General features: G+C 46.1%; 1 protein-coding gene and 2 long non-coding RNA genes across 3 annotated transcripts in view; 1 reads left to right on the forward strand and 2 right to left on the reverse strand.

Annotated features, from left to right (window-relative positions):
• The window catches only part of LOC121544574 (N-lysine methyltransferase SMYD2-A), a 68709-nt gene extending 47054 nt beyond the window's left edge, over positions 1–21655 (forward strand). The window contains exons 6-12 of the mRNA XM_041854531.2: positions 1662–1729; positions 1875–1977; positions 12895–13005; positions 14349–14469; positions 19687–19861; positions 20891–20999; positions 21520–21655. Of these exons, the coding sequence (XP_041710465.1) occupies positions 1662–1729; positions 1875–1977; positions 12895–13005; positions 14349–14469; positions 19687–19861; positions 20891–20999; positions 21520–21603 (771 nt within the window). The 3' untranslated portion in view covers positions 21604–21655. The remainder of the gene's footprint in view (positions 1–1661; positions 1730–1874; positions 1978–12894; positions 13006–14348; positions 14470–19686; positions 19862–20890; positions 21000–21519) is intronic.
• On the reverse strand, positions 14524–16058 carry LOC121544575. The gene is made up of 2 exons (XR_006658083.1): positions 15409–16058; positions 14524–15248 (listed from the first exon to the last, which is right to left on the reverse strand). It is a non-coding gene; the product is annotated as an uncharacterized LOC121544575 (long non-coding RNA).
• Positions 16384–19668, reverse strand: LOC121544576. The gene is made up of 2 exons (XR_006658082.1): positions 16564–19668; positions 16384–16531 (listed from the first exon to the last, which is right to left on the reverse strand). It is a non-coding gene; the product is annotated as an uncharacterized LOC121544576 (long non-coding RNA).
• Positions 21656–22054: the final 399 nt, after the last annotated feature.

A 22054-nucleotide genomic window follows, 5' to 3' on the forward strand; every position in this document is an offset into this window, starting at 1 on the left:
CTTCCCCCTGTCCCTCTCTCTCCCCCCTGTCCCTCTCTCTCCCCCTCTCTCTCTCTCCCCCTGTCCCTCTCTCTCCCCCCGTCCCTCTCTCTCTCCCCCTGTCCCTCTCTCTCCATCCTCTGTCCCTCTCTCTCCCCCCGTCCCTCTCTCCCCGTCCCTCTCTCCCCCTGTCCCTCTCTCTCCCCCTGTCCCTACCACTCCATCCTCTGTCCCTTTCCCTCTCTCTCTCCCCCTGTCCCTCTCTCTCTCCCCCCTGTCCCTCTCTCTCCATCCTCTGTCCCTCTCTCTCTCTCTCCATCCTCTGTCCCTCTCTCTCTCCCCCTGTCCCTCTCTCTCTCTCCCCCCTCTGTCCCTTTCTCTCCATCCTCTGTCTTCCTTTCCCCTCCCCTCTTTCTCTCTCTCCTCCCCCGATCTCTCTATCTCTCTCCACCTGTCTTGTTGTTAACACAGACAGACATAAGCCTCCATAACACCAGACTTTTCCCCCACTCAGGACAGACCTGAGGGATCTAACCTATAGCGTTTAGTTTCATTACATTAGTCAGGACAGACCTGAGGGATCTAACCTATAGCGTTTAGTTTCATTACATTAGTCAGGACAGACCTGAGGGATCTAACCTATAGCGTTTAGTTTCATTACATTAGTCAGGACAGACCTGAGGGATCTAACCTATAGCGTTTAGTTTCATTACATTAGTCAGGACAGACCTGAGGGATCTAACCTATAGCGTTTAGTTTCATTACATTAGTCAGGACAGACCTGAGGGATCTAACCTATAGCGTTTAGTTTCATTACATTAGTCAGGACAGACCTGAGGGATCTAACCTATAGCGTTTAGTTTCATTACATTAGTCAGGACAGACCTGAGGGATCTAACCTATAGCGTTTAGTTTCATTACATTAGTCAGGACAGACCTGAGGGATCTAACCTATAGCGTTTAGTTTCATTACATTAGTCAGGACAGACCTGAGGGATCTAACCTATAGCGTTTAGTTTCATTACATTAGTCAGGACAGACCTGAGGGATCTAACCTATAGCGTTTAGTTTCATTACATTAGTCAGGACAGACCTGAGGGATCTAACCTATAGCGTTTAGTTTCATTACATTAGTCAGGACAGACCTGAGGGATCTAACCTATAGCGTTTAGTTTCATTACATTAGTCAGGACAGACCTGAGGGATCTAACCTATAGCGTTTAGTTTCATTACATTAGTCAGGACAGACCTGAGGGATCTAACCTATAGCGTTTAGTTTCATTACATTAGTCAGGACAGACCTGAGGGATCTAACCTATAGCGTTTAGTTTCATTACGTTAGTCAAGACAGACCACTAACATTCCTCGTCTGCTACAACAGGGAGTAGAGATATTTGTCATTACACCTCTGCTCTCTCTCTCTCTGCCTCCCTCTTGCTCTCTCTCACTCTTTCTCTCTGTGTGTCTCAGTCAGTGGTGGACTGATATTTAGACTGACTGGGGTCTTGTGCAGGATGGTCGGCTCATGTTAATGTTACAGTATCTCTTCTTCTCACCCCCTGTACCCCTTCCCAACTTTCTTCCACCTCTCTCTACCAACCCCCTGTACCTCCACATTTCCTCCTCCACTGCCCCTCACCCAACCCCCCCTCTCCCACCTTTCTCTCTACCTCCCCCTGTAGGTAAACTGTAATGGCTTCACCATAGAGGATGAGGAGCTGTCTCACCTGGGCTCTGCTGTGTTCCCTGAGTAAGTCTACAATGTCATCACTGGACCCATTCACACCAATGCAATGGCAGTACAGAAACTGTACACAAAATCATTTAGGATGGAAGACACAAAACTCATTTGATTCATCTCTCTTTCTCTCTCTCTCTCTCCCCCTCCCCCCCAGTGTAGCGTTGATGAACCATAGTTGTAGTCCTAACGTCATCGTAACCTATAAGGGGACAGTAGCAGAGGTACGAGCCGTGCAGGACATCCAGCCTGGAGACGAGGTGAGACCTGGCCTCACACACACACACACACACACACACACACACACACACTATGTTATTCTATCCTCATGGGGACCTCAAATGAATTTCCATTAAAAATCATATTTTCCTTAACCCTTAAACATAACCCCTAATTCTAATCCCTAAGCTTAAAATAGCCTTTGTTCTCATGGGGATGTGGGAAAATTCTAAATCCTATTTTTGCAAACCCTAAACCTTACTCCTAAAGCTAACCACTAACCCCTTACCCTAATTCTAAACCTAACCCTAATTAATTGTAACCCTAAACCCTAACCCCTAAGTTTAAAATGGGGGACATGGGAAATGTTAGTTTTTAACAGCTAGGACAGCTATTTCATGTCCCGGAATCCCGCTTAACTGTGAGGTTAAAGAATGCTTGAAAGAGCTGCTAAGCTGCTAACGTTAGCCATCAAGCTAACGAAGTTAGTCCCAGATGAGTTTTCCAATGGAGCCCTCTTTGTCTGGAGAAGTAAATGAACGGTTACAGCGCTGTAGGAGCTGCATCTACTACGCTTTGTTTCAGGACAAACTGGATCACTCAGAGTTCCAATGCTGCAATGGTTTGCTTGCCGAGGATTATAGGCTTGAGGTGGCTTCCTTGATCACACAGGTCGCCAGCCTACGTAAGAAACTGGGGGGAGAGTGGAATGTTTACCTTTTCTACGCCGGTGGCTGGACGGCTGGTTGGATGCATATCCGTCTTGTTGTTATCCGACTGGCCGTTGTTGCCCGGAGTTCGTTCGCCAGGGGAGCCATCTCCTGCCTCTCTTCCCCCATCTGATAGCGGAGTCGAAGGAGCACAGCAAGAGGAGCACGGCAATCAACGATGGTCGCATGTCGTGAGCCGTGGAAGCCGAAGACAGCGGCCTCCCGCAAAGCAGTCTACACTCCCAACGAGAGTCCCGGAGCGGATACAAACAACGGCGCCTGATCTTCCTGCACCTTGGTCGCTGGGGGTACTCCTACTCTTTCCCCTACGATTTCGAAGTCGACGTCGGCAACCTTCCGTCCCTGCTCTGGATCGAGCGGGGCTTCTCCATCTGTCGGAGACCTGCACCATCCTGTGAAGCGTGGGAGTGGGTGGATTTCCTCGTCCTTCTCGCCAGCAGTGATTTTGGGCAGCTCCATGGTAAGAAATGTGACTGTTGCTGGTGCAAAAACAATGTCCTATCCCAGAGCTTGAGTAAATGACATTACTAAGCTGCTCCCGAATGTACTACGCCAGGACATGGAAATCGATTCTATCGTAGTCCATGTGGGTTTTAATGACATTATGAAGGGCAGCTCTGAACAGTTGAAACTGGATTTCAAAGAGCTGATTGACTCTCTCTGCTACACACTAATAAAATACCCATCATATCTGGCCCTGTGCCCTCTCTGAATCATGGCATTGAACGCTTTAGCAGGATTATTTCTCTTCACAACTGGCTACGTGATTATTGCAGCTCAATGGGTGTAACCTTTGTTGACAATTTCGATACCTTTTGGAAACAAAACACGTTTTATAAGGAGTATGGGATCCACCCAAATCATTTGGGTTCCTGGATCTTTTCACAGCATTATAAGGCTGCGTTGAGACAATGTCATCAATGACCCAAGCCCAGTTAATCCCTACCATTGTGATGCTGAGTCATAATGCTTTAGCAAATGTACATTATACCAGGGGCGTTGGTAGACACAATGTAAGTAACCTAATTTATGTCCCTCTAACTGCCCTGAATGCCTCCGCTGATCCTACAGCTATTGTATGCAGCAATCATGTGCCTATGAACCAGATTTATGCTGTTAGCACTGAGGCGGTGTTCCCTAGTAGGAAGTCCACTTGTGTGCAGCTCACCCTGCATGAACATATCTACTTCTGCTAAGCTTCCCAGTAAAGCAAAGAAAACAAGCAAGCATCCCAGAAAAGTTCTCAAAATAGCCCACGTTAACATACGAAACAAGGTTCATGAAATTAATAACTTGCTAGTAACAGATGACGTTCATATTCTGACTATCTCTGAAACTCACTTAAACAATACCTTTGATGATACAGTGGTAGCAATACAAGGTTGTAACATTTACAGAAAAGACAGAAATGCCAATGGTGAAGGTGTTGCTGTTTATATTCAGAACCACATTCCTGTAAAGCGTAGAGAGGATCTCATGTTAAATACTGTTGAAGTAATATGGCTACAGGTTCATCTGCCTCACCTAAAGCCCATTCTGGTGGGAAGCTGCTATAGACCACCTAGTGCTAACAGTCAGTATCTGGATAACGTGTGAAATTTTTGATAATGTATGTGATATCAACAGAGCGGTATATTTTCTGGGTGATTTTAAATATTGACGGGCTTTCATCAAGCTGCCCACTCAAGAAAAAGCTTCAAACTGTAACCAGTGCCTGCAACCTGGTTCAGGTTATCAGTCAACCTACCAGGGTAGTTACAAACAGCACAGGAATTAATTGTATTGATCACATCTTTACTAATGCTGCAGAAATGTGCTTGAAAGCAGTATCCAGATCCATCGGATGTAGTGATCACAATATAGTAGCCATAATAAGGAAAACCAAAGTTCCAAAGGCTGGGCCTAATATAGTGTATAAGAGGTCATACAATACGTTTTGTAGTGATTCCTATGTTGTTGATTTAAATAATATTTGTTGGTCCATGGTGTGTAATGAGGAGCAAACTGACGTTACACTTCACACATTTATGAAATAGCTTATCCCAGTTACTAATAAGCATGTACCCATTTAAGAAAATGACTGTAAAAACTGTTAAATCCCTGTGGATTGATGAGGAATTGAAAAATTGTATGGTTGAGAGGGATGAGGCAAAATGAATGACAAATAGGTCTGGCTGCACAAACGATTGGCAAACGTACTGCAAATTGAGAAATCATGTGACTAAACTTAATAAAAAGAAGAAGAAACTACATTATGAAACAAAGATAAATGACATAAAGAATGATAGTAAAAAGCTTTGGAGCACCTTCAATGAAATTTTTGGAAAAAGGCAAACTCAGCTCCATCATTCATTGAATCAGATGGCTCATTCATCCCAAAACCGACTGATATTGCCAACTACTTTTTAATGATTTTTTCATTGGCAAGATTAGCAAATTTAGGAATGACATGCCAGCAACAAACGCTGACACTACACATCCAAGTATATCTGACCAAATTATGAAAGACAAGAATTGTAATTTTGAATTCCGTACAGTGAGTATGGAAGGTGAAAAGATTGTCTATCAACAATGACAAGCCACTGTGGTCTGACAACTTGGATGGAAAATGACTGAGGATAATAGCAGACGATATTGCCACTCCTATTTGCCATATCTTCAATTTAAGCCTACTAGAAAGTGTGTGCCCTCAGGCCTGGAGGGAAGCAAAAGTTATTCCGCTACCTAAGAATAGTAAAGCCCCCTTAACTGGCTCAAGTAGCCGACCAATCAGCCTGTTACCAACACTTAATAAACTTTTGGAAAAAACTGTCTTTGATCAGATACAATGCTATTTTACAGTAAACAAATAGACAACAGACTTTCAGCACGCTTATAGGGAAGGACATTCAACAAACACAGCACTTACACAAATGACTGATTGGCTGAAAGAAATTGATGATAAAAAGATTGGGTGCTGTTTTGTTAGACTTCAGTGCGGCTTTAGACATTATCGATCATAGTCTGCTGCCGGAAAAACTTATGTGTTATGGCTTTACACCCCCTGCTATATTGTGGATAAAGAGGTTACCTGTCTAACAGAACACAGAGGGTGTTCTTTAATGGAAGCTTCTCCAACATAATCCAGGTAGAATTAGGAATTCCCCAGGGCAGCTGTCTAGGCCCCTTACTTATTTCAATCTTTACTAACAACATGCCACTGGCTTTGAGTAAAGCCAGTGTGTCTATGTATGCGGACGACTCAACACTATACACGTCAGCTACTACAGCGACTGAAATGACTGCAACACTTAACAAAGAGCTGCAGTTAGTTTCAGAATGGGTGGCAAGGAATAAGTTAGTCCTAAATATTTCAAAAACTAAAAGCATTGTATTTGGGAGAAATCATTCACTAAATCAATCAATTTTTATTTTATATAGCCCTTCTTACATCAGCTAATATCTCGAAGTGCTGTACAGAAACCCAGCCTAAAACCCCAAACAGCTAGTAATGCAGGTGTAGAAGCACGGTGGCTAGGAAAAACTCCCTAGAAAGGCGAAAACCTAGGAAGAAACCTAGAGAGGAACCAGGCTATGAGGGGTGGCCAGTCCTCTTCTGGCTGTGCCGGGTGAAGATTATAACAGAACCATGCCAAGATGTTCAAAAATGTTCATAAGTGACAAGCATGGTCAAATAATAATCAGGAATAAATTTCAGTTGGCTTTTCATAGCCGATCATTAAGAGTTGAAAACAGCAGGTCTGGGACAGGTAGGGGTTCCATAACCGCAGGCAGAACAGTTGAAACTGGAATAGCAGCAAGGCCAGGCGGACTGGGGACAGCAAGGAGTCACCACGGCCGGTAGTCCCGACGTATGGTCCTAGGGCTCAGGTCTCTCAGTTGGCTTTTCATAGCCGATCATTAAGAGTTGAAAACAGCAGGTCTGGGACAGGTAGGGGTTTCGTAACCGCAGGCAGAACAGTTGAAACTGGAATAGCAGCAAGGCCAGGCGGACTGGGGACAGCAAGGTGTCATCATGCCCGGTAGTCCTGACGTATGGTCCTAGGGCTCAGGTTCTCAGAGAGAAAGAGAGAACGAGAGAATTAGAGAGAGCATACTTAAATTCACACAGGACACTGGATAAGACAGGAGAAGTACTCCAGGTATAACCAACTAACCCCAGCCCCCGACACATAAACTACTGCAGCATAAATACTGGAGGCTGAGACAGGAGCGGTCCGGAGACACTGTGGCCCCATCCGAAGAAACCCCCGGACAGGGCCAAACAGGAAGGATATAACCCCACCCACTCTGCCAAAGCACAGCCCCCGCACCACTAGAGGGATATCCTCAACCACCAACTTACAATCCTGAGACAAGGCCAAGTATAGCCCACAGAGGTCTCCACCACAGCACAAACCAGGGGGCGCCAACCCAGACAGGAAGATCACGTCAGTAACTCAACCCACTCAAGTGACGCACCCCTCCCAGGGACGGCATGAAAGAGCACCAGCAAGCCAGTGACTCAGCCCCTGCAACAGGGTTAGAGGCAGAGAACCCCAGTGGAGAGGGGAACCGGCCCGGCAGAGACAGCAAGGGCTGTTCGTTGCTCCAGAGCCTTTCCGTTCACCTTCACACTCCTGGGCCAGACTACACTCAATCATATGACCTACTGAAGAGATAAGTCTTCAGTAAAGACTTAAAGGTTGAGACCGAGTCTGCGTCTCTCACATGGGTAGGCAGACTGTTCCATAAAAATGGAGATCTATAGGAGAAAGCCCTGCCTCCCGCTGTTTGCTTAGAAATTCTAGGGACAATTAGGAGGCCTGCGTCTTGTGACCGTAGCGTGCGTATTGGTATGTACGGCAGGACCAACTCGGAAAGATAGGTAGGAGCAAGCCCATGTAACGCTTTATAGGTTAACAGTAAAACCTTGAAATCAGCCCTTGCCTTAACAGGAAGCCAGTGTAGGGAAGCTAGCACTGGAGTAATATGATCAAATTTCTTGGTTCTAGTCAGGATTCTAGCAGCCGTATTTAGCACTAACTGAAGTTTATTTAGTGCTTTATCTGGGTAGCCGGAAAATAGAGCATTGCAGTAGTCTAACCTAGAAGTAACAAATGCATGGATAAATTTTTCTGCATCATTTTTGGACAGAAAATTTCTGATTTTTGCAATGTTACGTAGATGGAAAAAAGCTGTCCTTGAAACAGTCTTGATATGTTCGTCAAAAGAGAGATCAGGGTCAAGAGTAACGCCGAGGTCCTTCACAGTTTTATTTGAGACGACTTTACAACCATCAAGATGAATTGTCAGATTTAACAGAAGATCTCTTTGTTTCTTGGGACCTAGAACAAGCATCTCTGTTTTGTCCGAGTTTAAAAGTAAAACGTTTTCAGCCATCCACTTCCTTATGTCTGAAACACAGGCTTCTAGCGAGGGCAATTTTGGGGCTTCACCATGTTTCATTGAAATGTACAGCTGTGTGTCATCCGCATAGCAGTGAAAGTTAACATTATGTTTTCGAATAACATCCCCAAGAGGTAAAATATATAGTGAAAACAATAGTGGTCCTAAAACGGAACCTTGAGGAACACCGAAATGTACAGTTGATTTGTCGGAGGACAGACCATTCACAGAGACAAACTGATATCTTTCCGACAGGTAAGATCTAAACCAGGCCAGAACTTGTCCGTGTAGACCAATTTGGGTTTCCAGTCTCTCCAAAAGAATGTGGTGATCGATGGTGTCAAAGGCAGCACTAAGGTCTAATAGCACGAGGACAGATGCAGAGCCTCGGTCTGACGCCATTAAAAGGTCATTTACCACCTTCACAAGTGCAGTCTCAGTGCTATGATGGGGTCTAAAACCAGACTGAAGCATTTCGTATACATTGTTTGTCTTCAGAAAGGCAGTGAGTTGCTGCGCAACAGCTTTTTCTAAAATTTTTGAGAGGAATGGAAGATTCGATATAGGCCGATAGTTTTTTATATTTTCCGGGTCAAGGTTTGGCTTTTTCAAGAGAGGCTTTATCACTGCCACTTTTAGTGAGTTTGGTACACATCCGGTGGATAGAGAGCTGTTTATTATGTTCAACATAGGAGGGCCAAGCACAGGAAGCAGCTCCTTCAGCAGTTTAGTAGGAATAGGATCCAGTATGCAGCTTGAAGGTTTAGAGGCCATGATTATTTTCATCATTGTGTCAAGAGATATAGTACTAAAACACTTAAGTGTCTCTCCCGATCCCAGGCCCTCGCAGAGTCTGTGCAGATCCAGGACAGCTAAGCCCTGGAGGAATACGCAGATTCAAAGAGGAGTCCGTAATTTGCTTTCTAATGGTCATGATCTTTTCCTCAAAGAAGTTCATGAATTTATTACTGCTGAAGTGAAAGCCATCCTCTCTTGGGGAATGCTGCTTTTTAGTTAGCTTTGCAACAGTATCAAAAAGAAATTTTGGATTATTCTTATTTTCCTCGACTAAACCCTAAACCTCAACTAAATGTTGTAATAAATAATGTGGAAATTGAGCAAGTTGAGGTGACTAAACTGCTTAGAGTAACCCTGGATTGTAAACTGTCATGGTCAAAACATATTGATACAACAGTAACTAAGATGGGGAGATGTCTGTCCATAATAAAGTGCTGCTCTACCTTCTTAACAGCACTATCAACAAGGCAGTTCCTACAGGCTCTAGTTTTGTCGCACCTGGACTACTGTTCAGTCGAATGGTCAGGAGCCACAAAGAGCACGGCTGGCCCTTGGATGTACACAGAGAGCTAACATTTAATAATATGCATGTCAATCTCTCCTGGCTCAAAGTGGAGGAGAGATTGACTTCATCTCTACTTGTATTTGTGAGAGGTATTGATATGTTGAAAGCACCGAGCTGTCTGTTTTAAACGACTAGCACACAGCTCAGACACGCACACATACCCCAAAAGACATGCCACCAGAGGTCTCTTCACAGTCCCCAAGTCAATGACAGACTATGGGAGGTGCACAGTACTACATAGAGCCATGACTTCATGGAACTCTATTCCACATCAGGTAACTGATGCAAGCAGTAGAATCAGATTTAAAAAACAGATACAAATACACCTAATGGAACAGCGGGGACTGTGAAGAGACACACACAGGAACAGACACACACATAGACACACACGACAACATATGCACTATACACACACGTACACATGGATTTTGTGTTGTAGATACGTGGTAGGGGAGTAGGGACTTGAGAGCACCGCAGGAAGGAAGAGTAATTGGGGTCCATAATAAATACAAATACACTAAACCTGAGCCTGGAGATAAGGTGAGACCTAAACACACACACACACACTAAACAACACACACACTCACACACCATACCACACACACACTAAACCTGACCTCTAACCCTGGCCTTGTTCATATGAACCCTTCCTCTCTCCGTGGAGGTCGTATTAACCCTTCCTCTCTCCGTGGAGGTTCGTATTAACCCTTCCTCTCTCCGTGGAGGTCGTATTAACCCTTCCTCTCTCTGTGGAGGTCGTATTAACCCTTCCTCTCCCCGTGGAGGTCGTATTAACCCTTCCTCTCTCCGTGGAGGTCGTATTCACCCTTCCTCTCTCCGTGGAGGTCGTATTAACCCTTCCTCTCCCCGTGGAGGTCGTATTAACCCTTCCTCTCTCCGTGGAGGTCGTGATAACCCTTCCTCTCTCCGTGGAGGTCGTATTAACCCTTCCTCTCTCCGTGGAGGTCGTATTAACCCTTCCTCTCTCCGTGGAGGTCGATTAACCCTTCCTCTCTCCGTGGAGGTCGTATTAACCCTTCCTCTCCCCGTGGAGGTCGTATTAACCCCTTCCTCTCTCTGTGGAGGTCGTATTAACCCTTCCTCTCTCCGTGGAGGTCGTATTAACCCTTCCTCTCTCCGTGGAGGTCGTATTAACCCTTCCTCTCTCCCGTGGAGGTCGTATTAACCCTTCCTCTCTCCGTGGAGGTCGATTAACCCTTCCTCTCCCCGTGGAGGTCGTATTAACCCTTCCTCTCTCCGTGGAGGTCGTATTAACCCTTCCTCTCCCGTGGAGGTCGTATTAACCCTTCCTCTCTCTGTGGAGGTCGTATTAACCCTTCCTCTCCCCGTGGAGGTCGTATTAACCCTTCCTCTCCCCGTGGAGGTCGTATTAACCCTTCCTCTCTCTGTGGAGGTCGTATTAACCCTTCCTCTCCCCGTGGAGGTCGTATTAACCCTTCCTCTCTCCGTGGAGGTCGTATTAACCCTTCCTCTCTCCGTGGAGGTCGTATTAACCCTTCCTCTCCCGTGGAGGTCGTATTAACCCTTCCTCTCTCCGTGGAGGTCGTATTAACCCTTCCTCTCTCCGTGGAGGTCGTATAACCCTTCCTCTCTCCGTGGAGGTCGTATTAACCCTTCCTCTCTCCGTGGAGGTCGTATTAACCCTTCCTCTCCCCGTGGAGGTCGTATTAACCCTTCCTCTCTCCGTGGAGGTCGTATTAACCCTTCCTCTCTCCGTGGAGGTCGTATTAACCCTTCCTCTCTCCGTGGAGGTCGTATTAACCCTTCCTCTCTCCGTGGAGGTCGTATTAACCCTTCCTCTCTCCGTGGAGGTCGTATTAACCCTTCCTCTCTCCGTGGAGGTCGTATTAACCCTTCCTCTCCCCGTGGAGGTCGTATTAACCCTTCCTCTCTCCGTGGAGGTCGTATTAACCCTTCCTCTCTCTGTGGAGGTCGTATTAACCCTTCCTCTCTCCGTGGAGGTCGTATTAACCCTTCCTCTCTCCGTGGAGGTCGTATTAACCCTTCCTCTCTCCGTGGAGGTCGTATTAACCCTTCCTCTCCCCGTGGAGGTCGGTATAACTCCTTCCTCTCCCCGTGGAGGTCGTATAACCCTTCCTCTCTCCCGTGGAGGTCGTATAACCCTTCCTCTCTCCGTGGAGGTCGTATTAACCCTTCCTCTCTCTGTGGAGGTCGTATTAACCCCTTCCTCTCTCCGTGGAGGACGTATAACCCTTCCTCTCTCCGTGGAGGTCGTATTAACCCTTCCTCTCTCCGTGGAGGTCGTATTAACCCTTCCTCTCTCCGTGGAGGTCGTATAACCCTTCCTCTCTCCGTGGAGGTCGTATTAACCCTTCCTCTCCCCGTGGAGGTCGTGATAACCCTTCCTCTCTCTGTGGAGGTCGTATAACCCTTCCCTCTCTCCGTGGAGGTCGTATTAACCCTTCCTCTCCCCGTGGAGGTCGTATTAACCCCTTCCTCTCCCCGTGGAGGTTGTATTAACCCTTCCTCTCTCCGTGGAGGTCGTATTAACCCTTCCTCTCTCCCCGTGGAGGTCGTATTAACCCTTCTCTCCCCGTGGAGGTTGTATTAACCCTTCCTCTCTCTGTGGAGGTCGTATTAACCCTTCCTCTCCCCGTGGAGGACGTATAACCCTTCCTCTCTCCGTGGAGGTCGTATTAACCCTTCCTCTCCCCGTGGAGGTCTGATAACCCTTCCTCTCCCCGTGGAGGTCGATTAACCCTTCCTCTCCCCGTGGAGGTCGTATTATCCCTTCCTCTCCCGTGGAGGTCGTGATAACCCTTCCTCTCCCCGTGGAGGTCGTATTAACCCTTCCTCTCCCGTGGAGGTCGTATTAACCCTTCCTCTCCCCGTGGAGGTCGTATTAACCCTTCCTCTCCCCGTGGAGGTCGTATTAACCCTTCCTCTCCCCGTGGAGGTCGTATTAACCCTTCCTCTCCCCGTGGAGGTCGTATTAACCCTTCCTCTCTCCGTGGAGGTCGTATTAACCCTTCCTCTCTCCGTGGAGGTCGTATTAACCCTTCCTCTCCCCGTGGAGGTCGTATTAACCCTTCCTCTCTCCGTGGAGGTCGTATTAACCCTTCCTCTCTCCGTGGAGGTCGTATTAACCCTTCCTCTCCCCGTGGAGGTCGTATTAACCCTTCCTCTCCCCGTGGAGGTCGTATTAACCCTTCCTCTCCCGTGGAGGTCGTATTAACCCTTCCTCTCCCCGTGGAGGTCGTGATCACCCTTCCTCTCTCCGTGGAGGTCGTATTAACCCTTCCTCTCCCGTGGAGGTCGTATTAACCCTTCCTCTCCCCGTGGAGGTCGTATTAACCCTTCCTCTCCCCGTGGAGGTCGTATTAACCCTTCCTCTCTCCGTGGAGGTCGTATTAACCCTTCCTCTCTCCGTGGAGGTCGTATTAACCCTTCCTCTCCCCGTGGAGGTCGTATTAACCCTTCCTCTCTCTGTGTAGATCTTCAACAGTTACATTGACCTGCTCTACCCGACGGACGACAGGAACGAGAGACTGAGAGATTCTTACTTCTTTACCTGCGTGTGTGATGAGTGTGCCACCCGGTCTAAGGTACAGTACAATAACCTGATGACTATAGACGTACAGACCAGACCAAAATAGGTCACTGTAACTAGCACATAGCCTATGAAAACCCTATTACTACCAGTACTACCACTACCAATACTACTGATGTCACTAACACTTCTATTTCACAACCAGAACTAGGTTCACAGGAACAGGGTTGGAGAGCCCTGGTGTAAACCTACAGGAGGGTAGCTCTCCAGGAACAGGGTTGGAGAGCCCTGGTGTAAACCTGCAGGAGGGTAGCTCTCCAGGAACAGGGTTGGAGAGCCCTGGTGTAAACCTGCAGGAGGGTAGCTCTCCAGGAACAGGGTTGGAGAGCCCTGGTGTAAACCTACAGGAGGGTAGCTCTCCAGGAACAGGGCTGGAGAGCCCTGGTGTAAACCTACTGGAGGGTAGCTCTCCAGGAACAGGGTTGGAGAGCCCTGGTGTAAACCTACAGGAGGGTAGCTCTCCAGGAACAGGGTTGGAGAGCACTGGTGTAAACCTACAGGAGGGTAGCTCTCCAGGAACAGGGTTGGAGAGCCCTGGTGTAAACCTACAGGAGGGTAGCTCTCCAGGAACAGGGTTGGAGAGCACTGGTGTAAACCTACAGGAGGGTAGCTCTCCAGGAACAGGGTTGGCGAGCCCTGGTGTAAACCTGCAGGAGGGTAGCTCTCCAGGAACAGGGTTGGAGAGCCCTGGTGTAAACCTACAGGAGGGTAGCTCTCCAGGAACAGGGCTAACTTCCAGGACTAGACAACTCCTCAGACTGGGTGGGTCACACACTGTGACTGCAGTAACGGTGTGGGACGCACTGCAGTAACGAAGACTGCAGCACTCTGTTATTGGTCTGAGTGTGTCCTCATTGTGTGCAAACTAGAATACATGCATTCCCCTCTGGAGCCATTCTAGCCCTGTTTTACCCCAAACCCTCATTTTTTTCTCTCTCTCGCTCTCTCCTTCCTTTCTCTCTCTCTCTCCTTCCTTTCTCTCTCTCTCTCCTTCCTTTCTCTCTCTCTCTCCTTCCTTTGTCTCGCTCTCTCCTTCCTTTGTCTCGCTCTCTCCTTCCTTTCTCTCGCTCTCTCCTTCCTTTCTCTCGCTCTCTCCTTCCTTTCTCTCTCTCTCCTTCCTTTCTCTCGCTCTCTCCTTCCTTTCTCTCTCTCTCCTTCCTTTCTCTCTCTCTCTCTCCTTCCTTTCTCTCGCTCTCTCCTTCCTTTCTCTCGCTCTCCTTCCTTTCTCTCTCTCCCCTTCCTTTCTCTCTCCCCTTCCTTTCTCTCTCCCCTTCCTTTCTCTCTCTCTCCTTCCTTTCTCTCTCTCCCCTTTCTTTCTCTCTCTCCCCCTCTTTTTAGGATGGCGCTAAGATGGAGCTTCATAAGATGAACTCTCCCCCACAGCCAGAGGAGGTTCGAAAGATGGTTCACTACGCCAGGAATGTTATTGAAGAGTTCCGTAGGGCCAAGCACTACAAGAATATCCTTTCCTTTCTCTACTGTACACCTCTTCGTTTCTATACCTTCCCTACTGTACACCTCTTCGTTTCTATACCTTCCCTACTGTACACCTCTTCGTTTCTATACCTTCCCTACTGAACACCTCTTCGTTTCTATACTTTCTCTACTGTACACCTCTTCGTTTCTATACCTTCTCTACTGTACACCTCTTCGTTTCTATACCTTCTCTACTGTACACCTCTTCGTTTCTATACCTTCTCTACTGTACACCTCTTAGTTTCTATACCTTCTCTACTGTACACCTCTTCGTTTCTATACCTTCCCTACTGAACACCTCTTCGTTTCTATACTTTCTCTACTGTACACCTCTTCGTTTCTATACCTTCCCTACTGTACACCTCTTCGTTTCTATACCTTCTCTACTGAACACCTCTTCGATTCTATACCTTCTCTACTGAACACCTCTTCGTTTCTATACCTTCCCTACTGTACACCTCTTCGTTTCTATACCTTCTCTACTGAACACCTCTTCGTTTCTATACCTTCTCTACTGAACACCTCTTCGTTTCTATACCTTCCCTACTGTACACCTCTTCGTTTCTATACCTTCTCTATTGTACACCTCTTCGTTTCTATACCTTCTCTACTGAACACCTCTTCGTTTCTATACCTTCCCTACTGTACACCTCTTCGTTTCTATACCTTCTCTACTGTACACCTCTTCGTTTCTATACCTTCTCTACTGAACACCTCTTCGTTTCTATACCTTCCCTACTGTACACCTCTTCGTTTCTATACCTTCTCTATTGTACACCTCTTCGTTTCTATACCTTCTCTATTGTACACCTCTTCGTTTCTATACCTTCTCTACTGAACACCTCTTCGTTTCTATACCTTCCCTACTGAACACCTCTTCGTTTCTATACCTTCCCTACTGTACACCTCTTCGTTTCTATACCTTCTCTACTGTACACCTCTTCGTTTCTATACCTTCTCTACTGAACACCTCTTCGTTTCTATACCTTCTCTACTGTACACCTCTTCGTTTCTATACCTTCCCTACTGTACACCTCTTCGTTTCTATACCTTCCCTACTGTACACCTCTTCGTTTCTATACCTTCTCTACTGAACACCTCTTCGTTTCTATACCTTCTCTACTGTTGTACACCTCTTCGTTTCTATACCTTCCCTACTGTACACCTCTTCGTTTCTATACCTTCCCTACTGAACACCTCTTCGTTTCTATACCTTCTCCACTGTACACCTCTTCGTTTCTATACCTTCTCTATTGTACACCTCTTCGTTTCTATACCTTCTCTACTGAACACCTCTTCGTTTCTATACCTTCCCCACTGTACACCTCTTCGTTTCTATACCTTCTCTACTGAACACCTCTTCATTTCTATACTTTCTCTACTGTACACCTCTTCGTTTCTATACCTTCTCTACTGTACACCTCTTCGTTTCTATACCTTCTCTACTGTACACCTCTTCGTTTCTATACCTTCCCTACTGAACACCTCTTCGTTTCTATACTTTCTCTACTGTACACCTCTTCGTTTCTATACCTTCCCTACTGTACACCTCTTCGTTTCTATACTTTCTCTACTGTACATCTCTTCGTTTCTATACCTTCCCTACTGAACACCTCTTCGTTTCTATACCTTCCCTACTGTACGCCTCTTCGTTTCTATACCTTCCCCACTGTACACCTCTTCGTTTCTATACCTTCCCTACTGAACACCTCTTCGTTTCTATACCTTCTCTACTGTACACCTCTTCGTTTCTATACCTTCCCTACTGTACACCTCTTCGTTTCTATACCTTCCCTACTGTACACCTCTTCGTTTCTATACCTTCTCTACTGAACACCTCTTCGTTTCTATACCTTCCCTACTGAACACCTCTTCGTTTCTATACCTTCTCTACTGAACACCTCTTCGTTTCTATACCTTCCCTACTGTACACCTCTTCGTTTCTATACCTTCTCTACTGAACACCTCTTCGTTTCTATACCTTCTCTACTGAACACCTCTTCGTTTCTATACCTTCCCTACTGTACACCTCTTCGTTTCTATACCTTCCCTACTGTACACCTCTTCGTTTCTATACCTTCTCTACTGAACACCTCTTCGTTTCTATACCTTCTCTACTGTTGTACACCTCTTCATTTCTATACCTTCCCTACTGTACACCTCTTCGTTTCTATACCTTCCCTACTGAACACCTCTTCGTTTCTATACCTTCTCCACTGTACACCTCTTCGTTTCTATACCTTCTCTATTGTACACCTCTTCGTTTCTATACCTTCTCTACTGAACACCTCTTCGTTTCTATACCTTCCCCACTGTACACCTCTTCGTTTCTATACCTTCCCTACTGAACACCTCTTCGTTTCTATACTTTCTCTACTGTACACCTCTTCGTTTCTATACTTTCTCTACTGTACACCTCTTCGTTTCTATACCTTCTCTACTGAACACCTCTTCGTTTCTATACCTTCCCTACTGTACACCTCTTCGTTTCTATACCTTCCCTACTGAACACCTCTTCATTTCTATACTTTCTCTACTGTACACCTCTTCGTTTCTATACCTTCTCTACTGTACACCTCTTCGTTTCTATACCTTCTCTACTGTACACCTCTTCGTTTCTATACCTTCCCTACTGAACACCTCTTCGTTTCTATACTTTCTCTACTGTACACCTCTTCGTTTCTATACCTTCCCTACTGTACACCTCTTCGTTTCTATACTTTCTCTACTGTACACCTCTTCGTTTCTATACCTTCCCTACTGAACACCTCTTCGTTTCTATACCTTCCCTACTGTACACCTCTTCGTTTCTATACCTTCCCCACTGTACACCTCTTCGTTTCTATACCTTCCCTACTGAACACCTCTTCGTTTCTATACCTTCTCTACTGTACACCTCTTCGTTTCTATACCTTCCCTACTGTACACCTCTTCGTTTCTATACCTTCCCTACTGTACACCTCTTCGTTTCTATACCTTCTCTACTGAACACCTCTTCGTTTCTATACCTTCCCTACTGAACACCTCTTCGTTTCTATACCTTCTCTACTGAACACCTCTTCGTTTCTATACCTTCCCTACTGTACACCTCTTCGTTTCTATACCTTCTCTACTGAACACCTCTTCGTTTCTATACCTTCTCTACTGAACACCTCTTCGTTTCTATACCTTCCCTACTGTACACCTCTTCGTTTCTATACCTTCTCTATTGTACACCTCTTCGTTTCTATACCTTCTCTACTGAACACCTCTTCGTTTCTATACCTTCCCTACTGTACACCTCTTCGTTTCTATACCTTCTCTACTGTACACCTCTTCGTTTCTATACCTTCTCTACTGAACACCTCTTCGTTTCTATACCTTCCCTACTGTACACCTCTTCGTTTCTATACCTTCTCTATTGTACACCTCTTCGTTTCTATACCTTCTCTACTGAACACCTCTTCGTTTCTATACCTTCTCTACTGAACACCTCTTCGTTTCTATACCTTCCCTACTGAACACCTCTTCGTTTCTATACCTTCCCTACTGTACACCTCTTCGTTTCTATACCTTCTCTACTGTACACCTCTTCGTTTCTATACCTTCTCTACTGAACACCTCTTCGTTTCTATACCTTCTCTACTGTACACCTCTTCGTTTCTATACCTTCCCTACTGTACACCTCTTCGTTTCTATACCTTCTCTACTGTACACCTCTTCGTTTCTATACCTTCTCTACTGAACACCTCTTCGTTTCTATACCTTCTCTACTGTACACCTCTTAGTTTCTATACCTTCCCTACTGAACACCTCTTCGTTTCTATACCTTCTCTACTGTACACCTCTTCGTTTCTATACCTTCCCTACTGTACACCTCTTCGTTTCTATACCTTCTCTACTGAACACCTCTTCGTTTCTATACCTTCTCTACTGAACACCTCTTCGTTTCTATACCTTCTCTACTGTACACCTCTTCGTTTCTATACCTTCTCTACTGTTGTACACCTCTTCGTTTCTATACCTTCCCTACTGTACACCTCTTCGTTTCTATACCTTCCCTACTGAACACCTCTTCGTTTCTATACCTTCTCCACTGTACACCTCTTCGTTTCTATACCTTCTCTATTGTACACCTCTTCGTTTCTATACCTTCTCTACTGAACACCTCTTCGTTTCTATACCTTCCCCACTGTACACCTCTTCGTTTCTATACCTTCCCTACTGAACACCTCTTCGTTTCTATACCTTCTCTACTGTTGTACACCTCTTCGTTTCCACATATACTTTGCTCTCTCCATCCCCACACTCACTTTATCTACGTCCTTCTCTTTCTCTACTTTCTTTCCTCTGTCCCTCTCACCTTCTCCCCCTCTACCCCTCAAATCAAATCAGTTTATTTGTCACGTGAACAATATAGTGGGTGGAAATGGTACAGTGATTAATTGGCGCTCTTCCTCAACAGCACAACATAAAGGAAAGTAGCAAAGCTAATCAATAAGACAAGTCGATTTATAAAAATAAAAAAAAGAGTACAACAATCGGTAAAAATAACAAAAGTTTACCCTTTAAATATAACTCTGGAAGAGTAATTTTATCTGTGCTCTTTTGGCTGGTCCCACTTTAGTGCCTGGATACAGTGTGGGAGGGGGAGGTTTGATTGACAGTGGGGCGTGTGCTGCGCTGTAGAAATGTCAGGTATTCAGTTCCTGTGCTGTATGTGACCCGTGTAGAGAGTAGTAGGTCCAGTGCCACTCCACTCAGCAACCTTATGAATGGACCTTCAATAGCTTCTCAAGACTAGAAGCAATCTGCCCTTTTACCCACAAATCACTCCTGCAAGGCCAATGTTATGAACGTTCCGTTTGTCCCCCCCCCCTTTATACCCAAACTGTGAGCTCATTGGACTGGCGTAAGTAGTATTGAGTCCTTAACCCTCTAGCACCACCTAGTGATCTATGTGTTGTATTGAGTCCTTAGCACTCTAGCACCCCCTAGTGATCTATGTGTTGTATTGAGTCCTTAGCACTCTAGCACCCCCTAGTGATCTATGTGTTGTATTGAGTCCTTAGCACTCTAGCACCCCCTAGTGATCTATGTGTTGTATTGAGTCCTTAGCACTCTAGCACCCCCTAGTGATCTATGTGTTGTATTGAGTCCTTAGCACTCTAGCACCCCCTAGTGATCTATGTGTTGTATTGAGTCCTTAACACTCTAGCACCCCCTAGTGAGCTGCTGGAGATCTGCGAGTTGAGCCAGGAGAAGATGGGCTCTGTATTTGCAGACACTAACGTGTACATGCTGCATATGATGTACCAGGCCATGGGAGTGTGTCTGTACATGCAGGACTGGGACGGAGCCATGAGCTACGGAGAGAAGATCATTCAACCATACAGGTGACCACAACACACAGCAGACGCTTTTATTCAAAGCTACTTAGTCATGTGTACAAGTAACGCTCCCTTTGAGTAAAGGAACGCTCCCTTTGAGTAAAGGAACGCTCCCTTTGAGTGAAGGAACGCTCCCTTTGAGTGAAGGAACGCTCCCTTTGAGTGAAGGAACGCTCCCTTTGAGTGAAGGAACGCTCCCTTTGAGTGAAGGGAACGCTCCCTTTGAGTAAAGGAACGGCTCCTTTGAGTAAGGGAGCGCTCCTTTGAGTAAAGGGAAAGCTCCCTTTGAGTAAAGGAAAGCTCCTTTGAGTGAAGGAACGCTCCCTTTGAGTAAAGGAACGCTCCCTTTGAGTAAAGGAAAGCTCCCTTTGAGTGAAGGAAAGCTCCCTTTGAGTAAAGGAACGCTCCCTTTGAGTAAAGGAACGCTCCCTTTGAGTAAAGGAACGCTCCCTTTGAGTAAAGGAACGCTCCCTTTGAGTAAAGGAACGCTCCCTTTGAGTGAAGGAACGCTCCCTTTGAGTGAAGGAACGCTCCCTTTGAGTGAAGGAACGGCTCCTTTGAGTGAAGGGAACGGCTCCTTTGAGTAAAGGGAACGCTCCTTTGAGTAAAGGAACGCTCCCTTTGAGTAAAGGAACGCTCCCTTTGAGTAAAGGAACGCTCCCTTTGAGTAAAGGAACGCTCCCTTTGAGTAAAGGAACGCTCCCTTTGAGTGAAGGAACGCTCCCTTTGAGTGAAGGAACGCTCCCTTTGAGTGAAGGAACGCTCCCTTTGAGTGAAGGAACGCTCCCTTTGAGTGAAGGAACGCTCCCTTTGAGTGAAGGAACGCTCCCTTTGAGTAAAGGAACGCTCCCTTTGAGTAAAGGAACGCTCCCTTTGAGTAAAGGAACGCTCCCTTTGAGTAAAGGAACGCTCCCTTTTATTTTCAATGCATTCTTCCTCAGGTGGGTAAACGTGCACCCAAAATAAATAAAAGTGCGTAAACGCCATTTACATTCCACTACACCACTGATTCTTTAATCTCTCCTGTGTGTCCAGTATCCACTACCCAGCCTATTCTCTGAACGTGGCCTCCATGTACCTGAAACTGGGCCGACTATACCTGGGACTGGAGAGGAAGAACCAGGGAGTCAAGGCGTTAAAGAAGGTAACGCCTCATCATTCACCAGGGTATTCAGGAAGTACACTGACATTCCAATTCTCTATAATGCTTTTCAATGAGGACAATTTGGAATTGGAATTTGGTTTACTTTCTGAATTGAAATGGCGCGCGCGCACACACAAACACACACACACACCTTCAGTTATTCTTGGTTCAACCTGGGCCTTAATCAATTGAATCAGGTGTGTTACTGCAGAGATGGAATAAAACCCTGCAAACCCTGTAGCTCTCTGGCAGAGTCAGAGATCCCTGATCTAGAGTTCCCACTAGATGTCCAAGCTGCAAAGTCAAAATTGGCTAAATCGTAGAAATGTATGAAAACAAAAACATTATTTTAAAGATTAGGCATAAGCTTATCAGTGTGGTTAAGGTTAGGTTTCAAATCAGATGTAAAAAAATATATAATTTTTTGAAATGGGCAGGGTTTATGTCTTTGCAACCTGGCCAGATAGTGACGACCAACAAACGTTGATGGGTAACGTGTCACTTCCTGTTTCCTGTCCAGGCGATCGCCATCATGGAAGTGGCTCATGGGAAGGATCACCACTACGTAACAGAGGTCAAACAAGAGGTGGAGGAGCTGAAGTAAGGAGGAGGAGGAGGAGGAGGTGAAGAAGAGGAAGGAGTGAGGAGGTGGAGGAGTGAGGAGGTGGAGGAGTGAGGAAGAAGGAGTGAGGAAGAAGGAGTGAGGTGGTGGAGGAGTGAGGTGGTGGAGGAGTGAGGTGGTGGAGGAGTGAGGAGGAGGAGGTGGAGGAGTGAGGAGGAGGAGGTGGAGGAGTGAGGTGGGCGAGAGCAAAGGGCTTCTCCAAACCCTGGGTCAAAAAATATAGCTGCACGGTATGCATCCTATATCTCTGTTTTTACATGTCTCTCTCTCTCTCTCTCTCTCTCTCTCTCTCTCTCTCTCTCTCTCTCTCTCTCTCTCTCTCTCTCTCTCTCTCTCTCTCTCGCTCTCTCTGTCTCTCTCTGTCTCTCTCTCTCTCTCTCTCTCTCTCTCTCTCTCTCTCTCTCTCTCTCTCTCTCTCTCTCTCCGTCTCTCT

The sequence above is a fragment of the Coregonus clupeaformis genome, unplaced genomic scaffold, assembly GCF_020615455.1.
Source record: "Coregonus clupeaformis isolate EN_2021a unplaced genomic scaffold, ASM2061545v1 scaf0032, whole genome shotgun sequence".
In the NCBI taxonomy this organism is placed as follows: Eukaryota; Metazoa; Chordata; class Actinopteri; order Salmoniformes; family Salmonidae; genus Coregonus; species Coregonus clupeaformis.